The sequence below is a fragment of the Polypterus senegalus genome, chromosome 6, assembly GCF_016835505.1.
Source record: "Polypterus senegalus isolate Bchr_013 chromosome 6, ASM1683550v1, whole genome shotgun sequence".
NCBI lineage: Eukaryota > Metazoa > Chordata > Cladistia > Polypteriformes > Polypteridae > Polypterus > Polypterus senegalus.
The window spans coordinates 62,425,483-62,452,389 of NC_053159.1; the positions used below are offsets into that span (position 1 = coordinate 62,425,483).

At 34.7% G+C, this 26,907-nt stretch overlaps 2 protein-coding genes across 9 annotated transcripts in view; one reads left to right on the plus strand and one right to left on the minus strand.

Annotated features, from left to right (window-relative positions):
- The window catches only part of tp73 (tumor protein p73), a 162,789-nt gene that overhangs the window by 120,753 nt on the left and 15,129 nt on the right, over positions 1–26,907 (plus strand). For 6 of the 8 annotated variants that reach the window (XM_039756101.1, XM_039756104.1, XM_039756110.1 and 3 more), the window contains 6 exons: positions 16,497–16,683; positions 17,167–17,282; positions 23,813–23,922; positions 25,436–25,593; positions 26,241–26,329; positions 26,472–26,596. In XM_039756101.1, coding sequence (XP_039612035.1) covers positions 16,497–16,683; positions 17,167–17,282; positions 23,813–23,922; positions 25,436–25,593; positions 26,241–26,329; positions 26,472–26,596 — 785 coding nt within the window. The remainder of the gene's footprint in view (positions 1–16,496; positions 16,684–17,166; positions 17,283–23,812; positions 23,923–25,435; positions 25,594–26,240; positions 26,330–26,471; positions 26,597–26,907) is intronic. The other 2 variants (XM_039756102.1, XM_039756108.1) reach the window with 1 other exon arrangement.
- LOC120531075 (myo-inositol 2-dehydrogenase-like) overlaps positions 1–26,907 on the minus strand; it is a 128,823-nt gene that overhangs the window by 43,897 nt on the left and 58,019 nt on the right. The gene's annotated exons all lie outside the window — the stretch shown is intronic.

Consider the following 26,907-nt stretch of genomic DNA (forward strand, 5'->3'; position numbering starts at 1 on the left):
CAATCTTGACAAAGAGAGGAAAATTGCAGTAAAGCATTTGAAATGAAAAGATATAATCACGCAGAGTATCTCTAAGCCTGTTTTTAACATTTTTAGACAGGACAGTTAACGGTATTTGTGGTTCACAAGCTGGAACATGTCAACTGAAATGACAGACACATCATTATCACTCAGGCTCTGTCAGCCTGTCTCAACCTGTCCCAGGACACAAGACTACAGCTGCTGAAAAAAAAAATTCAAGCACAGCCTCCAGCACCCATCTAACAGAATTGGAGGTTTCACAGGGGAAGCCTGGATGATGACGGTCCTGGGAATGCGGGAGACGGTGCAAAACTGGAGACTTGATTGCCTGAATCATTTCTTGAAAAGAATAAGTAAATTAATGAATGAGATAAAGACAAAACAAGATCAGGCAAGTTCGGGCTATTGGCCCACAGCTGCTGAGAGACATAAATTTTTTTTAATATTTATTTATCAGGTGTGCATTTGTTCAGGCACATCACCTAGATGCCCTGTAAAGCACAAGAATTCTTCATATGAATTTTTTGCTGCATTTAAAGTAAAATAGTCAACACACCAAAGTACATGCTTAGCATTTTAAATAGTTCTTTGCTTTGCTTACCTACAGGTAATCACTAGATTTAAGAAATTTGCAGCTTTGAAAAAATTTTATGCTTCGGATCTTTTTTTATCATTCTGTAATGGTTTGGTGTCCTGTATAGCATTAAATATTAAACACATTTTCACACTGTTTCACAGGCAGTGTGGTGCAGAGGTTATGGCTTTGGACTTAAAACCCTGAAACTGTGGGTTCAACTCCTGCCACTGTGTGACCATGAGCAAATCATTTCTCCCTTCTGTACTCCAATTGGAAAAAGAAATGTAACCAATTTTATCTCAGATGTTGTAAGCTGCTTTGGATAAAGATGTTTGCTAAATAACTAAAAGAAAATTAAACAGTAAAAGAAACATTTACAAGGCACATGCTAGCAGAGTTTGTGATTCTGTATAACATAACAGTATTTTATTATTTTAGATGCTATACATCTATAATAATTTTAAAGACTTGAACACCAATATGCAAAGTGATTTTGAATTCTATTACATTTTAATGTTGTTAATTATTAAGCTGAATAGCCAAATAAGGCAAAGTGTCTGAAATTACAGTTATCACTATCATTCATACAGTATGCAGTAGCAGTTAAAATGGGATTTCTGCTAGAAGCACTTATTGAGTTTTTGTTTTCTCCAAAGGTGTCGAAATAATGCTAAAAGAGTGACAAAAACTAAATAATGTAATAATTTACTGAGCGGTGAAACATAGCAGGTAGAGCCAAAGAATGTGAGCAATTTCACATACTAAGTTTCATCATTATTTGTAATTTTTTAGCATAGTTTTATATATTCCATCGTATCTGTGCTTTTGTAAGTCATGTATAAAGCCATAGTGTTTTCGGAGCATACTTCATAAAATTTAATGCTAAACTGAAAACAATGCTGTGCCAAATATACTGGCACAGCTGACCTGCTGCAAGCGTATTAGAATCCATGTATTCCTGCAAGATTTCAGGGTCTAGTCCAGAATATATGAAAAAAGGCAGTAGAAAAACATATATTGTAAGTAACAACAGTCAATCAAAATGATGATGGCATACTGTAGATTTTAAGAAGATTTTGCAGCATAAGTAGACCATTCTTAACACATAGTCCTCTATTTAAAGCAGCTTCATTAAGAAATTGATTTAATCGATAAGACACCAAGTTACTCATGATTTCCTTTAACATTTTCCTACTGATCAGGCTGCTACCATTCCAGCCTCCTATACCCTTTTAACCTTGTCTCCTTATTTGCAAATGCTTCTAGAGCTTTCCAGTTTATTTGGTAAATAACATCAGGTGGCCAAGGGGGGCAAAGGTCCCATCCTGAAAAAAAAATATCCAACAGTAACTGTGCTTTGTGCTTGTTATCTCCAAACGTCTGTAATTAAATAGTTGAGACCTTAATGATACAAAGATGTTTTTCTTCTTCTTTTTCATTTTTAGTCTACCATATTCAGTGCATAATACTGTTACATCATGCAGTATAGTGTTTAATACCTCAAAAAAGTTATACAAAAGCTTGGAATATATTATAATGATAATTGCCATTTAGAATCACATCAGACATTTTTAAACATGTCATATTTTGTTTTAATTATTCTGTCTGTTTTACCTGCTACTAAAGTATATGTAACGTAAGACTTATCAATTTGTTTAAGGTCATCTGTAGAATATTGATTCATGTGTTGAGACCAATATAAACTGCTTTATATTTTTTATTCTTAATGATTTATCTGTAACATTGGGAGATGCAAATTGTGCTTCAGGGACTATGAAAAACAAGAGCAAATGCCTTTGAGGCCTTTTGCCTTTATCAGCTTTCCTGCATTGTACTTCATTTAATGCAGACAATGCTCCAAAGTGAAACAACTGGTCCCACTTGTACTTCGTGTTAATTACATTCTCCTTTGGCACAGGACATCTATTTATCAAGACAGGATCATACTGCTTATGTCCCGAGGCATCCATTTCTGCACCATTGTTTTCTTTCTGTGTTAACCGCCATTCCCTAATCACAGAGATATGGAAATAATCCTTACAGCTTTAAAGTATTTAGTCACTTATGGTACAAGCCTACTTTTTATTTTTTTTTTTGTAGCTCCCAGGTAATTATTATCACTTGTACCTTATCATCCATATCATCATTGCTGGTTGACTCTTGACCTGACCTATACATTTTCTGGGGTAAAAGCGGAAAAAAACATTATAAATGTATATAATGTATTTTAAATACATTAAAATACAATATATTTTACCTTTAATGTTTATGATTTGGAGATACTGATGTATTTTTGGGAAGTGAGATATGAATCACATATGAAAGTCTTTTTTGTTATGTTTATTTTACTTTTTTTTTCTTACAGCAAACATGGCAGTGCATATAGATCTGGAAAAGAATATATATGTAAGATGTATTTTAGCTCTGTTTTAGGCCTTTAACATGTAATTGAGATTTACAATTTAAATATTTTCTTTAGTTATTTTTATTAAAGATAGCATAGAAAGTCAAGATAAGACAGAGAAGAGAGAGGCAGCCAAAGGCTGTTTGATATTTTCACACTAGCTACAAAAGCAGTACAAACAATGAAAACGATATGAAGACAGGTGTGAAAATAAACAGAAAGTACAATGTAACATCAAGGCTGGGATTAACCAACAGGCAGACCTCCCTTACCATCAGTGCCCTCCAGTTTGGCATATTGTCTATTGTGGCAGATGCCTAGGGCGACGACCCGGCTGGGACGCCTTGGAGGGCATGCGCTCACCTCAAACCATGTGTGGGCAGCCACCCTGGTTGCTATGGGGACCATGGGTACAGAGCTTTGAAGCTCAACCCTGTTGGGGCCCGTGGTCACCGCCAGGGGGTGCCCCAGTGCCTTGGAGACCCTGGACCTCAGCACTTCCACCACACCCGGAAGTGCTGGGGGGAAGAAGACCAGGGACACCTGGAGTGCTGCTCGGGATGCAGCCGGCACTTCCGCCACACTGGGGCGTGGCGGTGGGAGGTTGCCAAAACACACCTGGAGCACATCCGGGTGCTTATAAAAGGGGCCGCCTCCCTTCATTAAGGGCTGGAGTCGGGTGAGGAGAGGACGAAGCAAGAGAAGAGAGAGTGGAGGCGGCCTGAAGAGAAAGGCAAAGTGTATTAGAGGCCTGGACTTTGGGGAAGTCTTGGGGTTGTGTGGCACTATTTGATATTGTAAATATTGTAAATAAACGTGTGGTGGTGATTTACAACATGTCTGCCTGTCTGTGTTTGGCGCTCGTTCCACACTATGTATTTGGTGGGTGTAATTTGTTAAATCAATCGTTGTCAAAGTTAACTGGAGATATCTTCATAATAACAAAATCTGAGATTTGTAGAAATAATAGTAACACTCAGGCTATGCATTTACAGATTCAAAAGTAGCTATTTTAACAGTAAAGAAAATTATATCAATAATAAAATGAAGAGCAGTAGCCGAACCTTTAATAAAACAGCAAAAAGTCATGGAAAGTGATATGTAGACAGAGATTAAGAGAAAATGTAAATAATAATAAGCAGAATTAAACAAATAAGTTTATATTTAAATATGTTTTTGTTTTGTTTTGTTTTTGCTGCTTGCCATATCTAAGAAGGTAGGACAACTAGAGAAGAACGAAAGAATAGGTGCAGCAAATGATGGTGGATGAAAACATTTAATTTGGAATAAGTTTACCAGATGAACACTCTTATCATTTTCTTTTTTCTTTTTTTTAAACATTTGGCTTTTTGTAGCTTTCAGTACATTTCATTTTTCCTTAACTTCCTATCTAATTACCGTGTTAATCCAAAATCAGTTTCTTGAATAAGAAAGAAAGACATAAAAAGATGAAGCCTTGTGTTATAATAATCCAATCTGTTCCATGGACTATCTTGTTGAATTTATTAAAAAAGTAAAATATGCAGTAGTAGAAATCTCAGTTACAATTTAATTACAGTAAGATTGTTCCATCTAATTTATATTCACTTTCCACTAGAAGTAGGAAAGACTTCAACAACAACAATATTTATTTATATAGCACATTTTCATACAAACAGTAGCTCAAAGTGCTTTACATAATAAAGAATAGAAAAATAAAAGACACAATAAGAAAATAAAATAAGTCAACATTAATTAACATAGAATAAGAGTAAGGTCCAGTGGCCAGAGTGGACAGAAAAAACAAAAAAAACTCCAGACAGCTGGAGAAAAAAATAAAATCTGTAGGGATTCCAGACCATTAGACTACCCAGTCCCCTCTGGGCATTCTACCTAACATAAATGAAACAGTCCTCTTTGGATTTAGGGTTCTTACGGAAGGACTTGATTGTGATGGTCACGTAGACTTCTGCCTTTTAATCCATCCATTATTGTTGGAGCATCATGATGCTTTGAGTAGGTGGAGGTGGCGCAGGCCATCACCACAAAGAAACCGGAAAAAGAAACACAAGAGAGAGTAGGGGTCAGTACGGATTTTAGAGCCACCGTGAATAGTTATTATGATGAATGGAACATACAGAGTATCAGGATTAAGTTAAATTGAAGTTATATAAAGGCCATGTTAAAGTAATATGTTTTCAGCAGTGTTTTAAAGTGCTCTACTGTACTAGCCTGGCAAATTCCTATTGGCAGGCTATTCCAGATTTTAGCTGCATAGCAGTAGAAGGCCGCCTTACCACTTCTTTTAAGCTTTGTTCTTGGAATTCTAAGGAGACATTAATTTGAGGATCTAAGGTTACGATTTGGAATATAAGGTGTCAGACATTCCGATATATAAGATGGGGCGAGATTATTTAAGGCTTTATAAACCATAAGCAGAATTTTAAAGTCAATCCTGAATGACACAGGTAACCAGTGTAGTGACATCAAAACTGGAGAAATGTGTTCGGATTTTCTTTTCCTAGTTAGGATTCTAGCAGCTGCATTCTGCACTAGTTGCAAACGATTTATGTCTTTTTTGGGTAGTCCTGATGCGTTACAGTAATCTAGTCGACTGAAAACAAACGCGTGAACTAATTTCTCAGCATCTTTCAGTGATATAAGAGGTCTAACTTTAGCTATGTTTCTTACGTGAAAAAATGCTGTCCTAATGATCTGATTAATATGCGATTTAAAATTCAGATTACAGTCAACAATTACCTCTAAGCTTTTTACCTCCGTCTTGACTTTTAATCCTAATGTATCCAGTTTATTTCTAATAGCCTCATTGTATCCATTATTGCCAATGTTTTATTACTGACTTCTAAATGTTTTCACCAGAAAACTGCTCTCCCAGTAGCTCTTCAAAAATTGATTTTTGCTACTCCTGGTTTAGGCCATATGTGATGCATTGACACAAATAGCAATATTTGACTTGTTTCAGGTTCTCAGATGTAGTATTTTTGAAGCATCTTAGAATTATTTCTAGATATTGCACTAAAAGTTGGTCTAGGATGAGAATGGGTGGTACCTCTGAGCAGGACATGTAAAGTAGTTGTGAAGCGTCCTACTCTTATTCCCAGGCATAATAGTTTGCATTTGAGAATGAATGAAGTCATAATTTTATGGTAACCGAGCCACAAATTGGTATTCATGATGAAATTTTCTATGTTTCTTGGAAACCATGGGTGCCCTTTTTTGTTTTTTGATACTAATGATAAAGCAAGCAATATCTTAATGATAATAAAAATAATATTAAAAGAAGAAGAAGGAAAACCTAATAAGGTAGAATATTGTGCTATCTGCTAAGATAGAATATTAATAAGGGTAGAATATTGCACTAAGCTGCATGTAAATATTTCCACTTTATAAATATTTGTAACTTTATAATTAATGCTGTAATGAGCACCGAGATGGAGATTCCAAGGTAAACACATTGACTGAAAATTTTTGTGATATTTGTGTATGTATTATTTTATCTCTAACTTCTTAGAAATGTACTTTAGTTTTCATGTTCACAGGTATCCTTCAGATTCAGAATCTGAATGACGATACAGAAAATATGGTAGTAATTTTCATGATTAACTGGTGGAAGTCACTGTGTAAACTTTGGGCTTTTGCAAGCCATTTAATTTTTTGTGGAATTATTAACGCAGTTTTTATGATAGAATATGTAGGAATGGAGAAGTGTAGAGAATACTAATAACATGCTTATGAACTGCAGTAATAGTTTTAAACTTTCAAGAAAATATTTGTGCTGAAGCAAGTCAGACACGAATTAGTAAAGAAAGCAGGATACATGGAGATGATGTCAAGTTTGAAGTACTGAATATAGAACAAAGTAATGGAAACATCAAATGAAATAAAAAGATATCATCATGATTCCAATAATAAAATAATATAAAATAAATTCACATCTTAAAACATAGGAAAGGAAAAGAAGTAAATACTGAATGGTATCATTTAGAACAATGCAACGCAATGTTTTCTGTGATAATTCTATAGTAATACATACTTTTTTGATATCATTTATGTATTCAAAACATAAATAAGATCAAGATGAAAAATTGAAACAGTTAGGATTCAAAAGGCTGGTAACCTGTAGTTGGACAGGTTGCCATCTTCACTGTTCTTCAAGTGCATTATACTGGCACTAAGATTGCCCTGTCTGACTACTCACTGCAAAAAATCTTTGCATTTTCTTTGTTTTTTATGGTGAAGTTAACTTTTTTGGTGAGGTTGGAGGTTTCTGGGCCTCAGGACTGTAAGGTCCCATTAGTGAAAACCCTATTTCCTTAGGTTGTGTGGAAATAGCCAAATATTTCTTGTCACTCTTTCAGTGAGTCAATCAGAAACAAATTGGATTATACTGTATATAGATAACAGATATGTATAAAGTGTTTGTGTGTGTGTGTTTATATGCTGTATATAGGTGCAGGAAAGGCAAAAATAAAATGAAAAAATATTCTGTTTCATCTTTGTAATATCTACTGTGTCCTTTATTTATTTTATCAATATAACAGGTATGCTATCCTACCTATATAAAATGCATGCATGCCTTTTATGCTATATAAATATGTATTTTAACATTATTCTTCAGTGATCTCCTAGAAGCTTTGCTGTTTTTCAACATATCTAAAGCAAGATTTATAGTGTAGGTTTGAATAGTTTCTGAGTCCTTCTTTTCCTAGAATTTAGTTTTACTGGCATGTCATGGTCTGCCCGAGAATGTTGACTTCAAGGGGGTCCCATAACAAGTATAGTAACCAATGTCAACACCTGGCACATTAGAAAAGAAAATAACAAAACATTCTGAGTCTTTTTTCCCAAGGAAGGGCCACAGAATTCCTGAAACTACTGCAATTTAAAAATGATTTTTGAAAACAGAAAATCAAGCCAAAGATTGACCTCATAAGTTGCCTTTTCACTGCCTGCTTAGAAACAGAATTAGTTTTTTTTTTTTTATTTTGGTTCTGATGGTTGTTTTATTTATTTTAAATGATGTACAGTATGTGCACTTTCCACTGTAACTTCTAGTGCTCAGCTAACTAGTGGCTGATAAATTAGATAATAGAAAATAAATTAATCTAGAATAGATAATGGCTTTTAGCATAAAATAATGCATATGTATAAACATTCACTACTTTTTTCTTGTAAAGACATAAGGATAAGGTATTGTATAATAGAAGTTGTTACTTTTCAGTAGAGAGTTAATTATTCTCACTTTGCCCTAAGCAGGTGAGGGATTGTTCAAGATTGAAATAGTATGCATTGTTAACAAACTATTGATAAATAGATGTAACATGTAGGAATACATTTGAAGTTATTATAAAGACTTTTGATGACTTGGTCTCCCGGACATAATTTTTTATTTAATTTAACTGTAGCACCTCAAAAAAGTATCCTGAATAAAATTCAGTTTAAAAAAAAAGGCAAATTGAATAATTTGTATAACTGTGGTTCCTCACTTATTACACTTACATTATACTAATTAATACATATTACTACTATTAAAAGATTCTATGCTGTATAGATAGATAGAGCTTTATTTGTTATACATCACCATAATAATAATTACACATCCCCATTATATTGGTCAATGTAGTTTGAAACCACAGGTTCCTCAATTTACTAGATCCTCAGATACTTCTTGTCCTATGCACTATATACATACATCGTTGTATGACATACTGTATGTTTTAGGATTTTTGTATAACATACTGTAGAATCTGGCATTTTTTCACATGAACAACTACTGGCTTAAGATCTTATCTTATACTTAATCATGTTTGACTACCTCAAAAATTATTCCAATTTGTTTCTCAACCTTAAAACCAAAGAAGATAACAGGAGAGTTTCTTCAGTTATGAGAATGACCTTGAGTTGAGTGTTATATACAGTAACAAATGCTTTATACTTGATGTTACCTGTTGTGTTTCGCCAGTATTTTGTCTACCACATTAATGTCCTTAACTTTATAATTAGTGAGTTCTTGCATCAAGCTTATCCTATTTCATCAACCACATTTAGCATGGTGCTGCTTTGTTTGTTTCTTTGTTGCTCTTCATCTGTTTTTGCAGTTGTCCAACCTCCTGCAAGGATAACATTCCCAGTAAGATAATACAAGGACTTAGTGATTAAAAATGGCAATTCGTGAGAATGTGACAGTCAGCTCAGGAGTAGCCATGACTTGTCCAAATAGAAATAATCCTATTGATCTTAAATGAATATTTTGGCAAAAAGTAGTTGAGGAAACTTGCTGAAACACACACCCACGTTTCCAAAACCACTTGAAAGTGTTTATGTTTTAGCAAGCAGAGATTGGGGCAATTACACAAAAACCCCCAAGTTGAGGCAGGCAGCATCAAGCAATGGCTTGTATCTATAGAAAAATGGTGGTGGTGGGCAGGGTTTTTGAGATCACCCAGTGTTTCTTACTTGCCACAAGACAGAACTTGTTTAAATTTAGAAAGTTGGGGCAGAATTTGAAACACTGCAAAACATCCTTTCTCAGCCATTCTTCTGATAAATAGGGGATTGGGGGGAGGTACTTCAAATCTATCTAAATTATAGTAGGAAGGTGCTGGCAATTTAGAGAGAGAAGTGCAGTTCTGGTAGTTAACTAGGTGATTTGGCTTCATGTTGGAAGTTAACTTACATTTTTATGATGATACAAAGATCTCCAGTTAAGGGCTTAACTACAGGTTGCAAATCTTCAAATGCATTACATTTCTTAATGTATACCTTAAAAAAGAATCATCCTCCAATCATAAATGAAATGTTTTCTCCAACCTGCCTTATCTGCTAACTTTATCTTTAATGGCACTTTCTATCCCAGAAATATAATAGAATTTGAGATTTTCAGATATTTCAAAAACAGGAACATGGTTCATAATGCCTTTAATGCCAAGGATATAATGGCCCAGAAAAAAATGTATATCACATTATACATTACTGTTTCCCTTAAATTGTCCAACCTCCTACAAGGATACCATTTCCAGTAAGTTAATACAAGGACTTAGTGATTAAAATTATAAATGTATTCTTTTTTGATTTCTTCTGATTTTACTTATTAATTAATGGTTGTCTTGCTACTCATTAAAGCATACTAAACAAACAAGTTTTATGTAGGGTCTTGTCTTGTTAATTCAACGTTGGATTGAACTGGTGTGTTTGAAAGACAAGTGGTAAATGAAGCAGCAGACAGTGAACAAACCATACACAGGTTATTTTATTGAAATGATGTATACAGAATTGACATTGCTGGTACAAATCTTAAGTGCACTTCATAAAAAGGGATTTGGAATTGAATATTGTTTGGATTTTTAAGAGCAATGCAAATTGAACTTCCTATTTCGCATTGGGTGCTTAATCCCACTGATGAGAAAGGAGAATTGAAGCTATATTGAAAGTATAGGGAAACTGTCATTCACATTCTAGTTTGTGTATTTATTGTATTTTCTATTTTCCACACAAGTGAGTGAAGTGTTTGATGCATTTATAACAGCTTTCCTCTTTCTGTAAATAGAAATTTTACTTATTGCACATTCTCAGTTCCTGTTTTCACTTACAAAAATGACCATTTGGGTCAGGCGCCATCCTTTCTGCTCAGGCATGCCTTCTATATTCTCAGTTTTCAAAAAGCATGTTATTTTCAGTGTCACCATACAATATCGTTCAGTTAAGATTTTTTTTTTATTATTTTACATTAGAATATTAAAACAGAGAAAGATCCCATCTGATATGTTATTTTTTTGCCATTGTGCCTTAGCAAAATTCAAGAAAATATAAATAAGTAGCGGATGCAGGTTCATCTCTTTGCTGAAGTTACAGCTTGCTGGATGCCTTTATACATCCGTCAGGCATTTTTTTTACATTTTATATTTAATCTTCTCCTGTCTAACGGGATTAAACATGTTGGGCTGCGTTTTTCAAACATCTGTGTAAAGTGAACTTGGCAAGAATGTTAGTGTTCCATAAAAGACTAACGCTTTTGTGTTGCCAAACAAGGATGTAATGATTTCTTGGTCTGAATTTTTCTTTTTTGTTACAGTGGGTGGGGTCCTTATACTGTATCTCCATCCCCACTCCCAATTCAAGTAGTGTTAAATTGTTGTAGTTTGAGACCAAGGTCAAGATAATTCAGGCTTCAGACGAAAAGGCAATTATCTTAAAGGAAAATTATATGTTTTCTTCATTTTAAGAGGTGGCTTATATAGAAGTTGAATCTTTTCAGCACTTTTAGCTATACGTTTACTGTAATTGCATTGTTTCATATTGAATCAATCACAGGGAGATAGCTTGCACATCAATTTACAGAAGAAAGCATATAAAATAACAATTCTTTTCTTGTACTAGGCTGAATTAGGGAAGTCCCTTTAAATGATTAACTATGGTACATTTCACATACATAAATGTGTTTACAACAAAAAAATATGATTATGTATTTTGTTAAACCCTTTCTAATGTATATGGAATAAAGTTTTGCTATATGTTTTTTGTATACTGACAAATTTGTAACTGTGAAACATGATAATGTAGTTATAGGTGTTTCTGTCTCATAAGTCCAGGATTCTTGGTTTGCATTCCTCATTCTGTATCTGTCTATGTAGAGTTTGTATATTCTCCCTATGTCTGTGTGATTTTTCTGTAGGTATTCCAGTTTTCCTCTATGATTCCCAAAGACATGCTTGTGACAATTTGTGAGCTGTGAATCTAAATTGGATAAACTAAGGTGTGTGCATGATTAAGCTCCGCTATTAACCTGTACTTGATTGATAGAACTTTATTTGTCCCCAGAGGAAAGTTAATCTTTTTACAGAAGCTAAATAAATAATATGATTATATTATGAGAAACAACAAACCCTTCTCAAATATACGCCAGAAAAATGTAAATGAAAGAAAACTAAAAAGAAAAACAATGTAAAACTTCTGGCTTGGCAGTTACAGTCACAGTGAAGTACTATTCAGGTGTATTGCTGTTAGTATAAAAGAGCCCTAGTTGTATTTCTTGACACACTCTTGCTGAATAATTTGTTTTCTGAAAGTACTGAGAGTTAGTGTATTGTTAGTGCAAATACCAAAAACATAATTTTTATAACACTTTTGATAGTGGTTTCTGGTGAAAATGGAAACTAGTTTACAGTTTATCATTGTTTAATTTTTCTTATAGGAAAAGAAGTGAAATATTTTTACGAGAGAATAAAGGTTTATTTTAGCGGTTTATTTTAGCATGATGTATTGTTGCACAAATGTAAAGAAAAACTTTTTTCCTCATGTGTGCAATCTGAAACTGACTGCACATTCATAAAAGAAGGTCTGTATACTTTGGAAAAGAAATTAAATGTATAATAAAGTGCACACAAACCTGGCAATGCCATATAGAAAGAGTCTGTTTTGAATTGGCAGCCTCAGTTATTTGTGGCCAATGTCCACTGTGAAGGTGTGCCAAAGTGATGATAGGCTGTTATGAATAAGAACACCACCAGATAGGGAGAAGAGTAGTTTAGAACATTAGAACATCAAAAAAATTTTGACAAGAACAGGCCAACAAAGAACAGCCCAACAAAGCCTGCCAGTCCTATCCTCCTAAATACTCCAGTATAGCATCAAATCAATTTTTGAAGATCCCAAAAGTTGTACTTTTTACCACACTACTTGGTAGCTTATTCCATGTCTACGGTTCTCTGCGTGAAGAAAAATTTACTAATATTTTTCTGAATTTATCCTTAACAAGTTTATAACTATATCCCAGTGTTCTTGATAAATCAATTTTAAAGTATCAGTCTCAATCCACTGTTTTAACTCCTCTCATAATTTGAACACTTTTATTATTTTTCACCTTAATCTCCTTTTGCTTAAACTTAAAAGCCTTGGTTCTTTTACTCTTCCCTCATAACTCATACCCTACAGTCATGGAATCAGCCTTGTTGCTCTTCTCTGGACTTTTCTAGTGCTTTGTCTTTTTTGTAGCCTGGAGGCCAAAACTGTATATAGTACTCCAGTTGACACCTCACCAGTACATCATAAAGACTAAGCATAACCTCTTTGGACATGTACTTTACACATTGTATACTATTTAAACTAGCATTCTGTTAGCTTTCTTAATGGCTTTTGAACACTGTCTGGAAGTGATGAGTCGACGACGACTCCTAAATCCTTCTCAAAATGTGTTCTTTCAATTTTTTGAACTTTCAGTTGTGTACTCAAACTTAACATTTTTACTTCTGCGTGCAATACTTTACATTTACTTACATTAAATTTCATCTGCCACAAATCTGCCCAAGCCTGTAAGCTGTCTGTAATGATTCAGTGGATTTTAGATTAGTCTAGATAGCTTGGTATCATCTGCAGACTTAACCAGCTTGCTATTTATATTCCTATCCAAATCATTTATATATATTAAAAATAGCAGTTGCCCCAGTACTGACCCCTGAGGGACACCACTCCCCTCATAATATCACCCAGTTCTGATAAGGTTCCTGATACCGTAACCCACTGCTTTCTGTGTTTTAGCAAATCTGCTCCCATCTACACACCTGGTCCTGAACACTTCTTTTAGTTTGATGGCCAGTCTCTCAAGTAGTACCTTATCAAATGCTTTCTGAAAGTCAAGATAAATAATATGATATGCACCACTCTGAACATATCATTTTGTTGCTTCCTCATAGAATTCCAGCATGTTACTAAAACACAAGGTCCCTTGTCTGAACCCATGCTGACAGCTGAGTAAAACTCATGTTCTTGCCATGTGCTGTTCACTGTTTTACTTAATTATTCCTTCCATTAATTTACCTGTGATGAATGTTAAGCTTACTGGCCTATAGTTACTTGACAACAGTAACAGATTAAACCTCCAGGGGACAGTGAAAATTCCTGATGAATGACAAATGAATGTTAGTGCTGCAAAATATTGCCCACTATGAATGCTGACTAACTAGAAAGTAACCAAGCAGGTGCATTAGGTGGATTTTTTTCTTGCATGACAATAGCAGTACATACTATATATTTAGTGCAGTTGCTAACTGGTGATCTGTGAATATGTGAATGATAATTGAACAATGATAAATAAAAATGGTTTAACAGTTCTTTACATTAATTACTTGTATTTAAAGCCACAAACATGATATCCATTTTGGAGACAGTGTTTAGAAGGCACTTTTATTTTCTGTTTTTATGTCATGAACATTTACACATGTGGAGAGAGGAAGTTAGAAAAAAGAGCCCTAGCCAAGAACAGTTGCTTTCTCCTGTCACAATTCTACTCTAAACTCCATTGTACTAGGAAACTATAAAGAAACTAACAGGCATTGATAAATTTAATGGTGAAATTATGTTCAGCTAGGTCCTGTAAGAATAATTCTATGTGTTTCAACTAGTGTATGAAATCTAAACCTAAAGCAAACTCCACACAGTCACTAATGCAAAGTTGTTATATTTTAAATCACCTTTTGATGGGTATATAGCATCATTATTTTCACATTTGCAGAGTACAGTAAAATTCTTACTTGTATTTGTTAATTAACTTGGAACAAGTTGGCACTCTCTGGCACCATTATTAGCAAGTACAACTTCTTTACCTTGAAACTTCTGTCTTCCTTACTTGAAAAATCACACATTATTGACAGAGTGTACAATGTTTTATAATTAATTATCTTATACTTTTTATTTCAAAATTATAATTGGAAGCATAGAGATCAGATTTAAAAAATGTTTTGCCACAATAATGGCTGGTGTACATCACAAGAAAATCATGAGAAAGTCTTTGAATGTTGTACTATCGCTATTTTCAAGGGCATGAGATATGTTCAGACCTAATCTGAGTAGTTTTCAGACTCCCGGTGGTTGTTGATACATCCAAAAAATCTGGATACTGTAATTAGGTGTAAGAGGTCATGTGAGCTTATTCTGTGTTTCAGTTTTTCCTTTAACCAACCAGGAAGTGATTCTGTGTTTATGCTTTTGCAAGCATGAATGCAAAATGTTTGTGGATACATGAGAAGGGGAGAAACTGGTTGAGTTGTGGCCAGAGAACAGAGAACTAATACCTTTATATGGTATTTCTAGTCTTCAAATAAGAAAAACTAAGAAACATTACCCAGCATCTACAAATTTCTGGTAGCATTGCATGTTTATACTGTTAACAAATTAGCATATGTAACATAGTCTGCTAGACATAAAATACAGGATAATCACAGGAATACTGAGAGTGAGCTTAGCTAAAGCGGAAAAGTATCATATCATTCTTTACAGCGTCAGATTTCAAAGGTTCCACGAGTCTTACATACAGTAATGGTTTCACCATGCAACCTGATGTAAGATTATTCAAAAGGCCTCCAAGCTTTTGTGAGCCCATAAAATCCTATCAGCTATCTATACAAATGAATTGTTAAGTCTGAGAGGGCATTTACACGTTTGATGTAATACATGAGGAAACTGCATAGTATACGCCTACCCTAAACAAAATAAATTAGGGTGAAAAGGAATGGCTTAGGCCATTCAGTTAATTAATATATGCACCCAGTTCTTTAATCTTCTTTTTCAAGTACAATATTATGGGGAGTGTAATTCTAGATGATGCAGTCGTCTTTCAGTTTAAGCCACCTTAAAATATAATTATTGAATACAAAATGATACATTTGCTTTAAAGAAAAAGCAATTACTCATCAATACAACTGGAGAACATTCTATCAAGTGTATTACAAAAACTGCACAAATAAAAAGTTGATGTTGAAAAGTGAGAATACTGCCTCATTTTTATTATAGAGAACAGGAAGTGATCAGGACAAAATCATTAAAATGTTTGGGGAACCAACAAGAATATCCCATTTGATAGCCTATATGCACAGGCTATTTGATTGTTTAAGAAAGACAAAGGTATTTGTGTGGAGTTGTGCAGTGTCTCCTTCTGTTCTTGGTCCAAGAATGAAATCTATTTTCTCTTCTTAGTAGGTTGTTTGAGCTGAAAGACTTGAAGTGGTGAAGTTAAAGGTGAACAAAGAGGCATGGTTACAGCTCTCCTTAAGAATCTTCACTTTTGGAGGTAGAAAAGAAAGATACATAAGTGGATGTACCACTTTCCCACGCGGTTTATACTGAAATCAATCTCTAAAAAGTCACATATCTGAAGTGCCTTTTGAAATATCTGTAAATTTTAATTTGGCTTGCCATAGACAAGTCTATTTTTTAAATAGCATAAAGGTTTATCTTTCTTATTTATCTTCAAAAGAGAGGGCAAGTGGTTTAAGATCAGATGTTTTAAAGCTGGCTTCCATTTAAAATGACGGCTCAGCCATTGGTTTCTTACATGTCCCTAATTTAATTAAGTTAAATATCTAAAACGTGTTGTTCTAATATGATGGAATAATATTAGTGCAGAGTTTTTTTTTATTTTCCTCCATCACAATTTTACTAATATGGTTAGATGTTACATATTTTTACTAACCTGACTCAGTATAACTTTCTGTTTTATTTCAGTATTCACCATTACTTAAGAAACTCTACTGTCAGATTGCCAAGACCTGTCCCATCCAAATTAAGCTCTCCTCACCTGCTCCTCCTGGAAGTGTAATTCGTGCCATGCCAGTTTACAAAAAAGCTGAGCATGTGACAGAGGTGGTAAAACGTTGTCCAAACCATGAGCTTGGAAGGGATTTCAATGACAGTAAGTAACTGTGGCAAAGCAACTTTCAGAACTAATGCAAAAATATGATTTAAAACTCTAATTATCTGAATTATTTTTCAATGCAGTGCATTTATGTTTAACTGCAGAGTTTTTCCTTCTAAACTATTTTGTATGAATAATTCTGTTGTTTAATTTTAGTAGTATTCCCACCATGGGCACTGATCCACTGTCAACTTGATTTCTCTTGAATGGTTTTGCTTAAATAATTTGCCAATTTGTAAGCATATTTTCTAATTCTGCGCACTAATAATGCTTTACACTTAATGATATGAAATAAGGTTGCTTAATACAAATGATCCAGTATGTGCTAGGCATTAACTGAAAGATTACTATCTTCTAACTATTGCTTTTCAATAAAGGGAAATTTATAGCAACTTTTCATTGAGTTATTTTTCTAGAGTAACTTTTTCATTCCAGGATTAATTTGCATTTTTAATTAAATGCACTTCTGTTTTCTATCAGGTCAAGTAGCTCCAGCAAGCCATCTCATTCGTGTTGAAGGAAACAACTTGTGCCAATATATTGATGACCCTGTAACAGGGAGACAGAGTGTGATTGTGCCCTATGAGTCTCCACAGGTATGCTTTTCACTGTTGAAATTGGCATCTTTCTTTTTATGTTGATGATGCAAATACTACAATAATATACCTGTATAGTATTTAAACAGTAATATATACAGTAATAATAGCATCTCTAAAGTCATATGGAAGAACAATTAGATTTAAATATGGATGATCATGAATGTGTTTATATATTTGTTTTAAGTATATTACTTCTGTAGTGGGAAAGTGGTAACAAAAATGGCTGAGTCATAGCTCTGGTCACTTTGCAATAAGCCAGTTAAAAAATATATTTGTGTCTGATGTGGTTTTTTTACCTCTGGATATTCTAATTTTCCTCCTAAATTACAAAGATGGGAGATTAGGTTGATTGATGATTCTGATTTCGGGCTGTGTAAGGTGAGTGCGAGTGTGCATTGCTATAAAATGTTGTCCTGACCAGGACTGATTCCAACAGAAATAAGGAATGTGCTGCTGTGAGAGGCTCAGGCCTCCTACAACCCTGAAATGAAATAAGCAAGTTTATTATGTGAATTGATAAAAAATATAGTACACTCTTTGAATGTTTTGAAAATGTTGAATTTTTTTGCCATCCATTGTAAAATGCCCTAGGATGTATTAGACAGCCCATTTGGCCATGGTCTGTGTTGTAACTGATTATGTTCTGTCTTCTGACAACTCTCACATCAAATTATGTTTTTTTTGGTAAATTCCTTTGATCCATCACCGTATTTTTAAACCTGCTTTATCCAATTTAGAGTCTTGGTAAACAAAAGCCTTTCCAAGCAGCATCGGATACAATTTCTGAACCGCAAGTCATCACAAGTTGTTGTTGGTGGAAGGGTGGGTTATTGTGACAGACAACGTTGTAGTACTTTGTTGAACCAATGAAAAAGACGGTTAATGTAACTCTCTGTCTATCTCTCTGTCTGTCTCTCTAATGTAGTGGTTCGTGTAAGTCAGCATCTGAGTATTTTGAAGTGAACTTATAAATGTGAAAAATGACAAAATGGACAAGTGGCTAATAAATATGTATAACTTGTCTACTCAATCATTATAACATAAGAAATTCATTCAAGATTCCAAATTATCTGTTAGTAGAAGAAGTATTGTAAGAAGAAGAAGAAGAGCTATAATAAAATAAATTGAAGTAATCAGATTTCAGCAAAGGGTCATGGATGGTATGCAGTACCTTCAGAAAGTATTCAGACACCTTCACTTTTTCAGCATTTCAGAGAAATGACACTTGATAAGATTGTTCGGATATTGGTTTGGACTGATCAATGCTTAAAGCATTTTATTTTTCACATATGTAATAATTTTAAATTACTCTACATGTTGCAGCCTTATGCTAAAATGGTTTCAGTGGTACACTCAATATCCGAGAATGACAAAGCGAAAACAGAACAGAAAAAAACTGAAGCATGACACTAACACAAGTATTCAGACAAATTGGCAAGACACTTCAAATCTGACATAGGTGTATCCCATTCTATTGTTCATTATTGAGATGTTTCTACACCTTGTTAGAAGTCCACCTATGGTAAATTAAATTGATAGCATATAATTAGGAAAGGTAGACATCTATCTAAAAATGGTCCCACAGTTGAGGTTGAGGGAACTTCCTGTAGAATTTAGAGTCAGGATTTAATTGAGCCACAGATCTGGGGATGGCTACTTTCTTCTTCTGCATTGAATATTCTCAAGAGTGGTCTCCATAATTCTTTAAAGGGATACGTTTGCAATAACCATGACTCTTTCTGGAACAGGGTGCCTGGCCAAACTGAGCAAGCGGGAGAGAAGGGCCTTGGCAAGAGGGGTGACCAAGAACCCAGTGGTCACACTGTTTGAGCTCCAGATAACCTTTGCGGAGATGGAAGAAATTTACAGAATGAAAACCACCACTGCAACACCCTCCTAATCTGGGCTTTATGACAGTGTGGCCAGATGACACACTAGACCCACTTGGATTTTACAAAAAGGTACCTAAGGCACTCTCACACTATGAGAAACAAGACTCTCTGGTCTGCTGAAATGAAGATCGGACTGTTAGGCATCAGTTCTAAGCATTACGTGTGGAGGAAACCAGCAGCCGCTTATCACCTGCATAATACTATTCCAACAGTGAAACATTGTGGTGGCTACATCCTGCTATACAGAGATACTTGCTTCAGAGCTCTCTGGAGCTCAGACCGTGCTTTCCAACAGGACAGTGACCCTAAGCACAAAGAAAAGGTAGTACAGGAATTAGTTAGGGTCATCTCAGTGAATGTTCTTGAGTGGCCCAGCCAGAGCCCAAACCTGAACCCAACTGAACATCTCTGGAGAGATCTGAGAATAACTATTCACTAACAGTCTCCATCCAACCTGACAGAGCTTGCAAGGATATGCAGAGAAGAGTTGGCAAAAAATCCTTAAATCTAGCTTTGTGAAGCTTGTTGTCTCATACCAAAGAAAACTCCAGGCCATAATATCTGCTAAAGGTACTTCAACAAAGTACTGAGTGAGAGATTTGAATACTTGTATCAATGAGATATTTATGTTTTTTATTTTTTTAGAAATTTTCAACAAATTCTAAAATCTTGGTTTTACTTTGTCATTCTGGAGTCTTAAGTGTTGTTTGATGATGGATAAAATAAATGTAAATGATTTTAGTATAAGGTTGCAACATGTGAAAAAGGATCTGAATACTTTCGGAAGATACCGTAAATGGTTACACAATTAATAATACATTTTATTTATATAGTACCTTTCCCATGCTCCAGGCACTTTAAAAAAAATATTACAAATAGTTTCTGCATAGAACAATAAACATATAAACACAGGATATACAGAAGCATTAAATAGAATAAAAGATAGAATAAACCAGAGTATACAATAGTAATAGTAAATTCAATATTAAAAGAAATGCCTGAACAAATCACATAATTTATGATATAACACACACACAAATTATCCTGAGCATCTGGACAAAGAGGGAAACTGAAAGAAGGGGGAGAGTGTTAGGTTAAAGTAAAAGCCTTCCTGAACAGATGAGTTTTGTTTTTTTGAAGAATAAATGGAGTCAGTTGATCTAATTAATTCCAAAGTCTGGGCGCTATATACAGCTGAAGGCCTGTCACCCATGGAATATAGGTCAATGTGAGGCACAACATGATTGCCAGAATCAGAAGACCTTAGTGGGTGAACAGGAGCATAGCAATGAAGAAGGTCACTGATGTAGTCCGGTGCAAGGCCATTTAAAACTTTGTTGGCTTTTAAAAGAATTTTATATTCAATCCTGTAAGACACAGGGAGTCAATGAAGGTGAAGCAGGATAGGTGTGATGTGCTCGCTGTTGTTGGTTTGTGTAAGGACTTTTGCAGCAGACTTTTGAAGTAACTGGAGATGTGATATAACATTTGAAGGGGCACATGCCAGTAGAGAGTTACAATAATTGATACAGGATGTGATAAAAGCATGGACAACTTTCTCAGCATAGGAAAAGGAGAGGAAAAAGCAAACACAGGATGTGTTATGAAGGTGGAAGTAAGAAAGTTTATTAATGTGGTTTATGTGAGGTGGAGTAAGAATTGGAGGAATCAAAAATGACACCAAGATTCCTTATATTAGAAGGTCTAATGAGATCGCCATCATGAGTGACTTAAAAGGAGCTAATTTTCTTAAGTTGTGCTTCAGAGTCAATTTGAGGGAGTTCAGTTTAGCTGCAATTTTATTTTAAAGAGTTTTGCTCAATCTAGGTTTTAATTTTGCTGAGGCAAGTTGGGAGCTGAGAAAGCTTTGATTAAGTTTTTGCTTTTAACATTGAAATTAAGTTGTGTATCATCTGCATAAAAATGATAACCCAGTCCAAAGCTAAGAGTAATATGGCCAAGGGAAGCATATACAGTAGATGCAGAAGAGCAGAGGGCCAAGGACAGATTTCTGAAAAACTCCTTGTGTGACTGGCACTGAGCTGGATCTGTTGTTGCCAAGACTAACAAACTCTTGCCTGGAGGGCAGTGCCAGAGATATCCAGAATGTTGTCCATTCTGGACAGTAGAATGCCATGTCTGACAGTGTTGAATGTTGCACTAAGGTCTAACAGAATTAATATACTGGTTTATCCAGAGTCTACTGCCATAAACAAATCATTAGTTACCTGAAGCAGGGCAGTTTCACAGCTGTGCTGCACTCTGAAACCAAACTGAAAGGGTTCCATCAAATTATTAGAAGTTAAGTAAATAGTGAGCTGAGAAGCTACAAACACGCTCAAGAACTTTTGACAGAAAAGATAAGTGAGAGATAGGCCCAAAAATTGTTAAGATTGTCAGCATGAATGCCAAACATATTTAACATTGGGGTTACAGAAGCGATTTTAAAAGTGGCTTGCACAAAGTTGATGTCAAAGAATGTATTTATCATTGTTGTAACAGTCAGGAATATGGCGTGAAGGCAGAATTTAAGAAGTATGGTGGGGCATTTGGCATGTTGGCAAGAGCGAGAAATTTATGATTAGTTCAAAAAAAATCATCCTAACTACATACTCAAATTGTTTTTATTTTCCAATGACAAGCACGCTTCTTTTGTTGTATATTTAGTAATAGGGCGGCACGGTGGCACAGTGGTAGCACTGCTGCCTCTCAGTAAGGAGACCTGGGTTCCCTTTTTGGGTCCTCCCTACATGGAGTTTGCATATTCTCCCCATGTCTGTGTGGATTTCATCCGGGTGCTCTGGTTTCCTCCCACAGTCTGAAGACATGCAGGTTAGGTGCATTGGCAATCATAAATTGTCCCTAGTATGTGCTTGGTGTGTGCGTGTGTGTGTGTGCCCTGCCCGGGGTTTGTTCCCTGCCTTGCGCGCTGGAATTGGCTCCAGCAGACCCCCGTGACCCTGTTGTTAGGATATAGCGGGTTGGATAATTGATGGATATTTAGTAATATACAGTACATGTAGCCATGCTGAATTTTTCAAGAAGAACCAGATTAATAAATATAGTTCAGTTAGATTAAAAAAATAATAATTCATAAGTAAATTAGCTATTTTGGTTTGAAAATATTTATTTACTTGACAGTATAGTTTTCTGTTTAAGAGCAAATACGTTCACTTTAATTTTTCTTATTTGCTGTCACAAATTCAGAAAATGAGTCATTCATTAAGAAAGTTTTTGCCTTCAGAAATTATCTTCCTGATTTGTACCTGTTATTATGCACATTTTGTCAGATGCATGGGTTGCATAGATTGAAATCTGGTACCTAGTCAATTTCCTCCTTAGTGTATGTTAAAGTATATAGTCATATACATTATGTTTTTAGATTATTTAAAACCTTTTTTCTACCATCCCATTGTTATGACTGCAAGGCAGATGGTGTTTGAGAGTGACTAGAAGAAGAATGTATAAAAACAAATTATGGGTTAAACTGAAAAACTCAAAGAAAGCCATGTGACAAGCCAAAACGAAGGACTGATTCAAAGTCCAGAGTTCAAAGTGATAGCAAAGATTGGTATACTAGAGGTTTCACGAAGAAAGATTTTCTGAGACGTGATTCGAAACGGGTTTTATCCGTAGCTCGGATAATGAAGGATTGCCCAGGAAGAAATTTTATTCTGTTATAGTGAAATCACGGTCATGACCTTCAAAGACATAACAATGATAACTATGCATGCCCTAATCAGCAGCACCCTAATGACAGCGAGCATATTCTACCCTAAATGGTGGTCAAAATTGCCCAAAAATAATAAACAATTCCAAAAATTAATATGAAATATCTGAGAAATTTCCAGAACTAAGATAACACCCTTAGCACAGTGCTGGGCAGGGGTTGTAGAGCTTGCACCTTAATCCTGTATAACTATGTCTTGCCTTTAAGGAGCCAATCCCACAGTCAAAGCACATCCTTCAATGATAGTTTTGGTAACCCTAAAACAAGGCATTGTAACTAAACTCTGGGTGGGCATTTCATGAATGTTTCTTGCTGTGGATTAATGTTCTGTTTATGGTTGAATCTTACATTGGTGTTGTTGCCATCTCACTACGTTCCAGCTTTCTTAAACATTGTAATGATATGATTTTTTTCGCTGTGGTAGGGAAGTAAGTTATATGGAAGTGAAACTGCATTCCTTCCTAAAATAAAATTATTAGTTATTGTGTATGTGTTAATTTTTCATTTCTGGGTAAATGTTTAAAACTGAAATCTTTTAATAAGAATAATTTCATGATTATTGCAGCGTAGGAATCTAATATTTTGGCATGACTTATTACCAATGTATCCACTAGTTGTTTTGTAGTGCCACCTAGTGCACCAATGATGCCATAGTTGTATCCCATACTATTTACTGTAAAGATACATTTGACCTGCTAATTGACATTAATTCTAACATTCATTCCTACCATCTATTCTATATGTGCTAGGAACTGGCCTGTTTTTACTAACTCACTTTACTTATTTTGGGTTTATGCCATTATGATCACAGCAGGGACTGTTACATATTAAAATGTGACTAACTTCTGTTGTAACTTTGAAAAAATAATGAATATACACATTTAATTAATGTTCCTGGTTTTCAGGTGGGAACTGAATTCACAACAATCCTGTACAACTTTATGTGTAATAGTAGTTGTGTTGGGGGGATGAACAGAAGACCAATACTTATTATCATCACACTGGAGACTCGAGAGTGAGTGATCTGATATTTTTATTCATTTTTGGATTTTCATTATGTAGCTAAATTAATACAAAATAGCAGAGCTCTTAATAACATTTATTGAAGAGCAGATAGTCTGCATTACTCTTTCAAAAGACCATCAAGTTGAGTTTTAAAGGTGCTCAAAGTATTACACTGCTTTGTAACTTATTCTGTGTATGCTTTTTGTGTAAACATCTCTGCCCCAATGTTGTTTTTTCAAAGGACCTATTTTAAAGTAACACCTAGTATACCGCTACTTTCCCTTAATTACTTTAACACCATTGTACCACTTTTTCATCTTCATTTGCTTAAACTGATACATTTCCATATCTTTAATCAATTTAATTAATGTCTTTTTGTAATACTTTGACCAAAACTGCACACAGTATTCTATATGAGGTCTCACAAATGCATTATACCATGTACAGATAACTTCCGATACAGAGATGAGTCTTTTGTGATTTCTAAGTCTGTGTTCTATGTGTAAAGTGCCTTAGCAAGAATTAATTCCAATTTAATATTAAATATGAGGCAACAGTACAACTGAATATTGATTTATTATATTTATTCTGACATTTAATTGTTTAAAATAAAATAGATGTTATGTTAATTGGTGAGTATAAACTGGGCCAATGTAAATGAGAGATGGTGTATAACTGAATGTGCCATGCTGCTGTCTGGTGTTCCATTCAGGGTTTATTCCTTCCTTACACTACCTTGCACCCATGATAGTTTCATTTTTTTCATTTCCCTAAATTGTAAGAAGAGTAATAGATGGATATTATAAATGCATGCAGAGCTCACAAGGATGTTTTTGCCTTCACAGTTAATAAAACATGTGAGTAGGCTCAGAAGATACTACAGTTCGATATAGCTAAAGGTTATAACTATGCCTTATATGGAATTAAATTGAGAAAAGCGTTCCCTATCCTCAGATAACAATAACTGGCTGCGGAGGTTCTATAGTTTCATAATGGCAGCATGGATGATTGCAGCAGGTAGTGTCAACTACAGCCATGGTGATAAGCTGATTATCTTTTCGTTACTGTGTGTTTCAGGGATTTACAGAATATCTTAGTATAAGCTGACCATATAGGTAGCTAAGTATACAAACAAAAATTACAGAAGTACTTTTCTGGGTAAACCTGGAATGCAGTTGATTTGTAATTGACAAACTAAAAGCTTCCCTCCTTATAAGAGTTATCTGTATTTAAAACAGTTGATATACTCAGATGACTATATCAGAAATTCCTTCCTCAGCCTACAGGCCCAGCCACAGATGGAGTATCCCAGAAAAGAATTATAAAACTTAGGAAATGCTGTTGGCAAAAACATATGACCCAGCTTGGTGCATTAATGGAAAGATGCCTTTAAATTAATTCTTCAAAAACTTTGACCTATAAACAAAGCATCCAAAGCAGAAGCCTTTTACTAATGAAATTAATTATTGTAAAGTGCTTATTTGATCAAATTTCTTATTACATAAATAATAATCTACATCCAGGCTCCCTCTCTGTAGTGGTCAGGTCCTGGGTCGGAGGTCATTTGAGGGAAGGATCTGTGCCTGTCCAGGAAGGGATAGAAAAGCGGACGAAGACCATTTCAGGGAGCAGCAGGCCATGAACGACACTGTGGCCAAAAATGGAAACGCCAACAAGCGCAGTAAGATTTCTTTTGTGTTTAGCCTCATCCTTTATTCACCCGGGTCAGGAATGAAGCTAAGTTGTCTGTGCCCTGTGTTGCTGCTACACAATTCTGTTATGACTCAGCCCTACATAGATACTTCTTTTTCATACACCACACCTTTCACAATTAAAAATTAAAAAAATAAAAAATTTTTCATTCTGTTTAAAATAATGGCTTGTGTTCTCTTTTAAATCAATAGTCCATTTTAATTTTTATTTTTCTACTCTGGATATTTATGTTAGCTAGGGAGAATATGTGTTTTACAGAACTATACAGAGATGAAATAAAGTGAAATGTTCACATTCTCTGTCTGCATAATTTTTGCACTATATTTTTTTACTGATAGTTTTATTTTATATGTAGGTGGAACATATTGACAGTATGTAAGATCAACTAATTAGCCCATAGATTGTCATAACAGAGCTCTGAATATATGTTAATATCTATTTGCATAGCCTGTTTTCACAAAAATAATAAAACAAGATAAAATGAGTAACTAAAATTAACTTTAAAGTGTCAAAAGACCACCGTCAAAAATTCATTACATATCAAAAGACTGAACCTTTGTCCAATAAGGTACTGCTTTGTGTAAATGTATATTCAGTATATGTCTTCTTTTCCAGCTTTTAAACAGACACCACAGAACATTCCTGGACCAGGAATTACTATCAAAAAGAGACGACATGGAGAAGAAGAGATATATTACATTCCTGTAAGTTTATTAACTTCATTACTGATGGTCTTTTCAGGGTAACTATAAAAGATGTTTTTTAAGAAACCTCCTAATTTAAATGAATTAACTGCTTGAAGTTCTTCTTTGTCAAACTTTGTTTTTTTGCTGTTGTCCATTTCAGGTCCGTGGTCGTGAGAATTTTGAAATTCTTATGAAAATAAAAGATAGCCTAGAACTTGTGGAGTTGGTCCCTCAACAGTTGGTAGACTCATACCGACAGCAACAGCAGCAGCTTTTGCAGAGACAGTGAGTTGGAGTCCCTAATTCATATTTTGCACCTTTAAAAATGTATGTGTATTAAATAGGTTCTATAGACCATTAAGTAAGAAAAATGTTCCAGACTGATCTAAAGTATTTTTGCAAGAACCTTTACCACTTTGTTGATGGTTTTGTACATCTTTCTGTTTTTTATCTAACCTAATAAGTAAAAAGGACATAAATACACTTTGTCTGCTTTGTACTTAGTCATATGTGTTATCTGCTGGTTTGATTTATAGTTAGAGACACCACGTTCTTATAGTAGTGTACTTGTCAGATTATTGTTTTTTTATGTTATC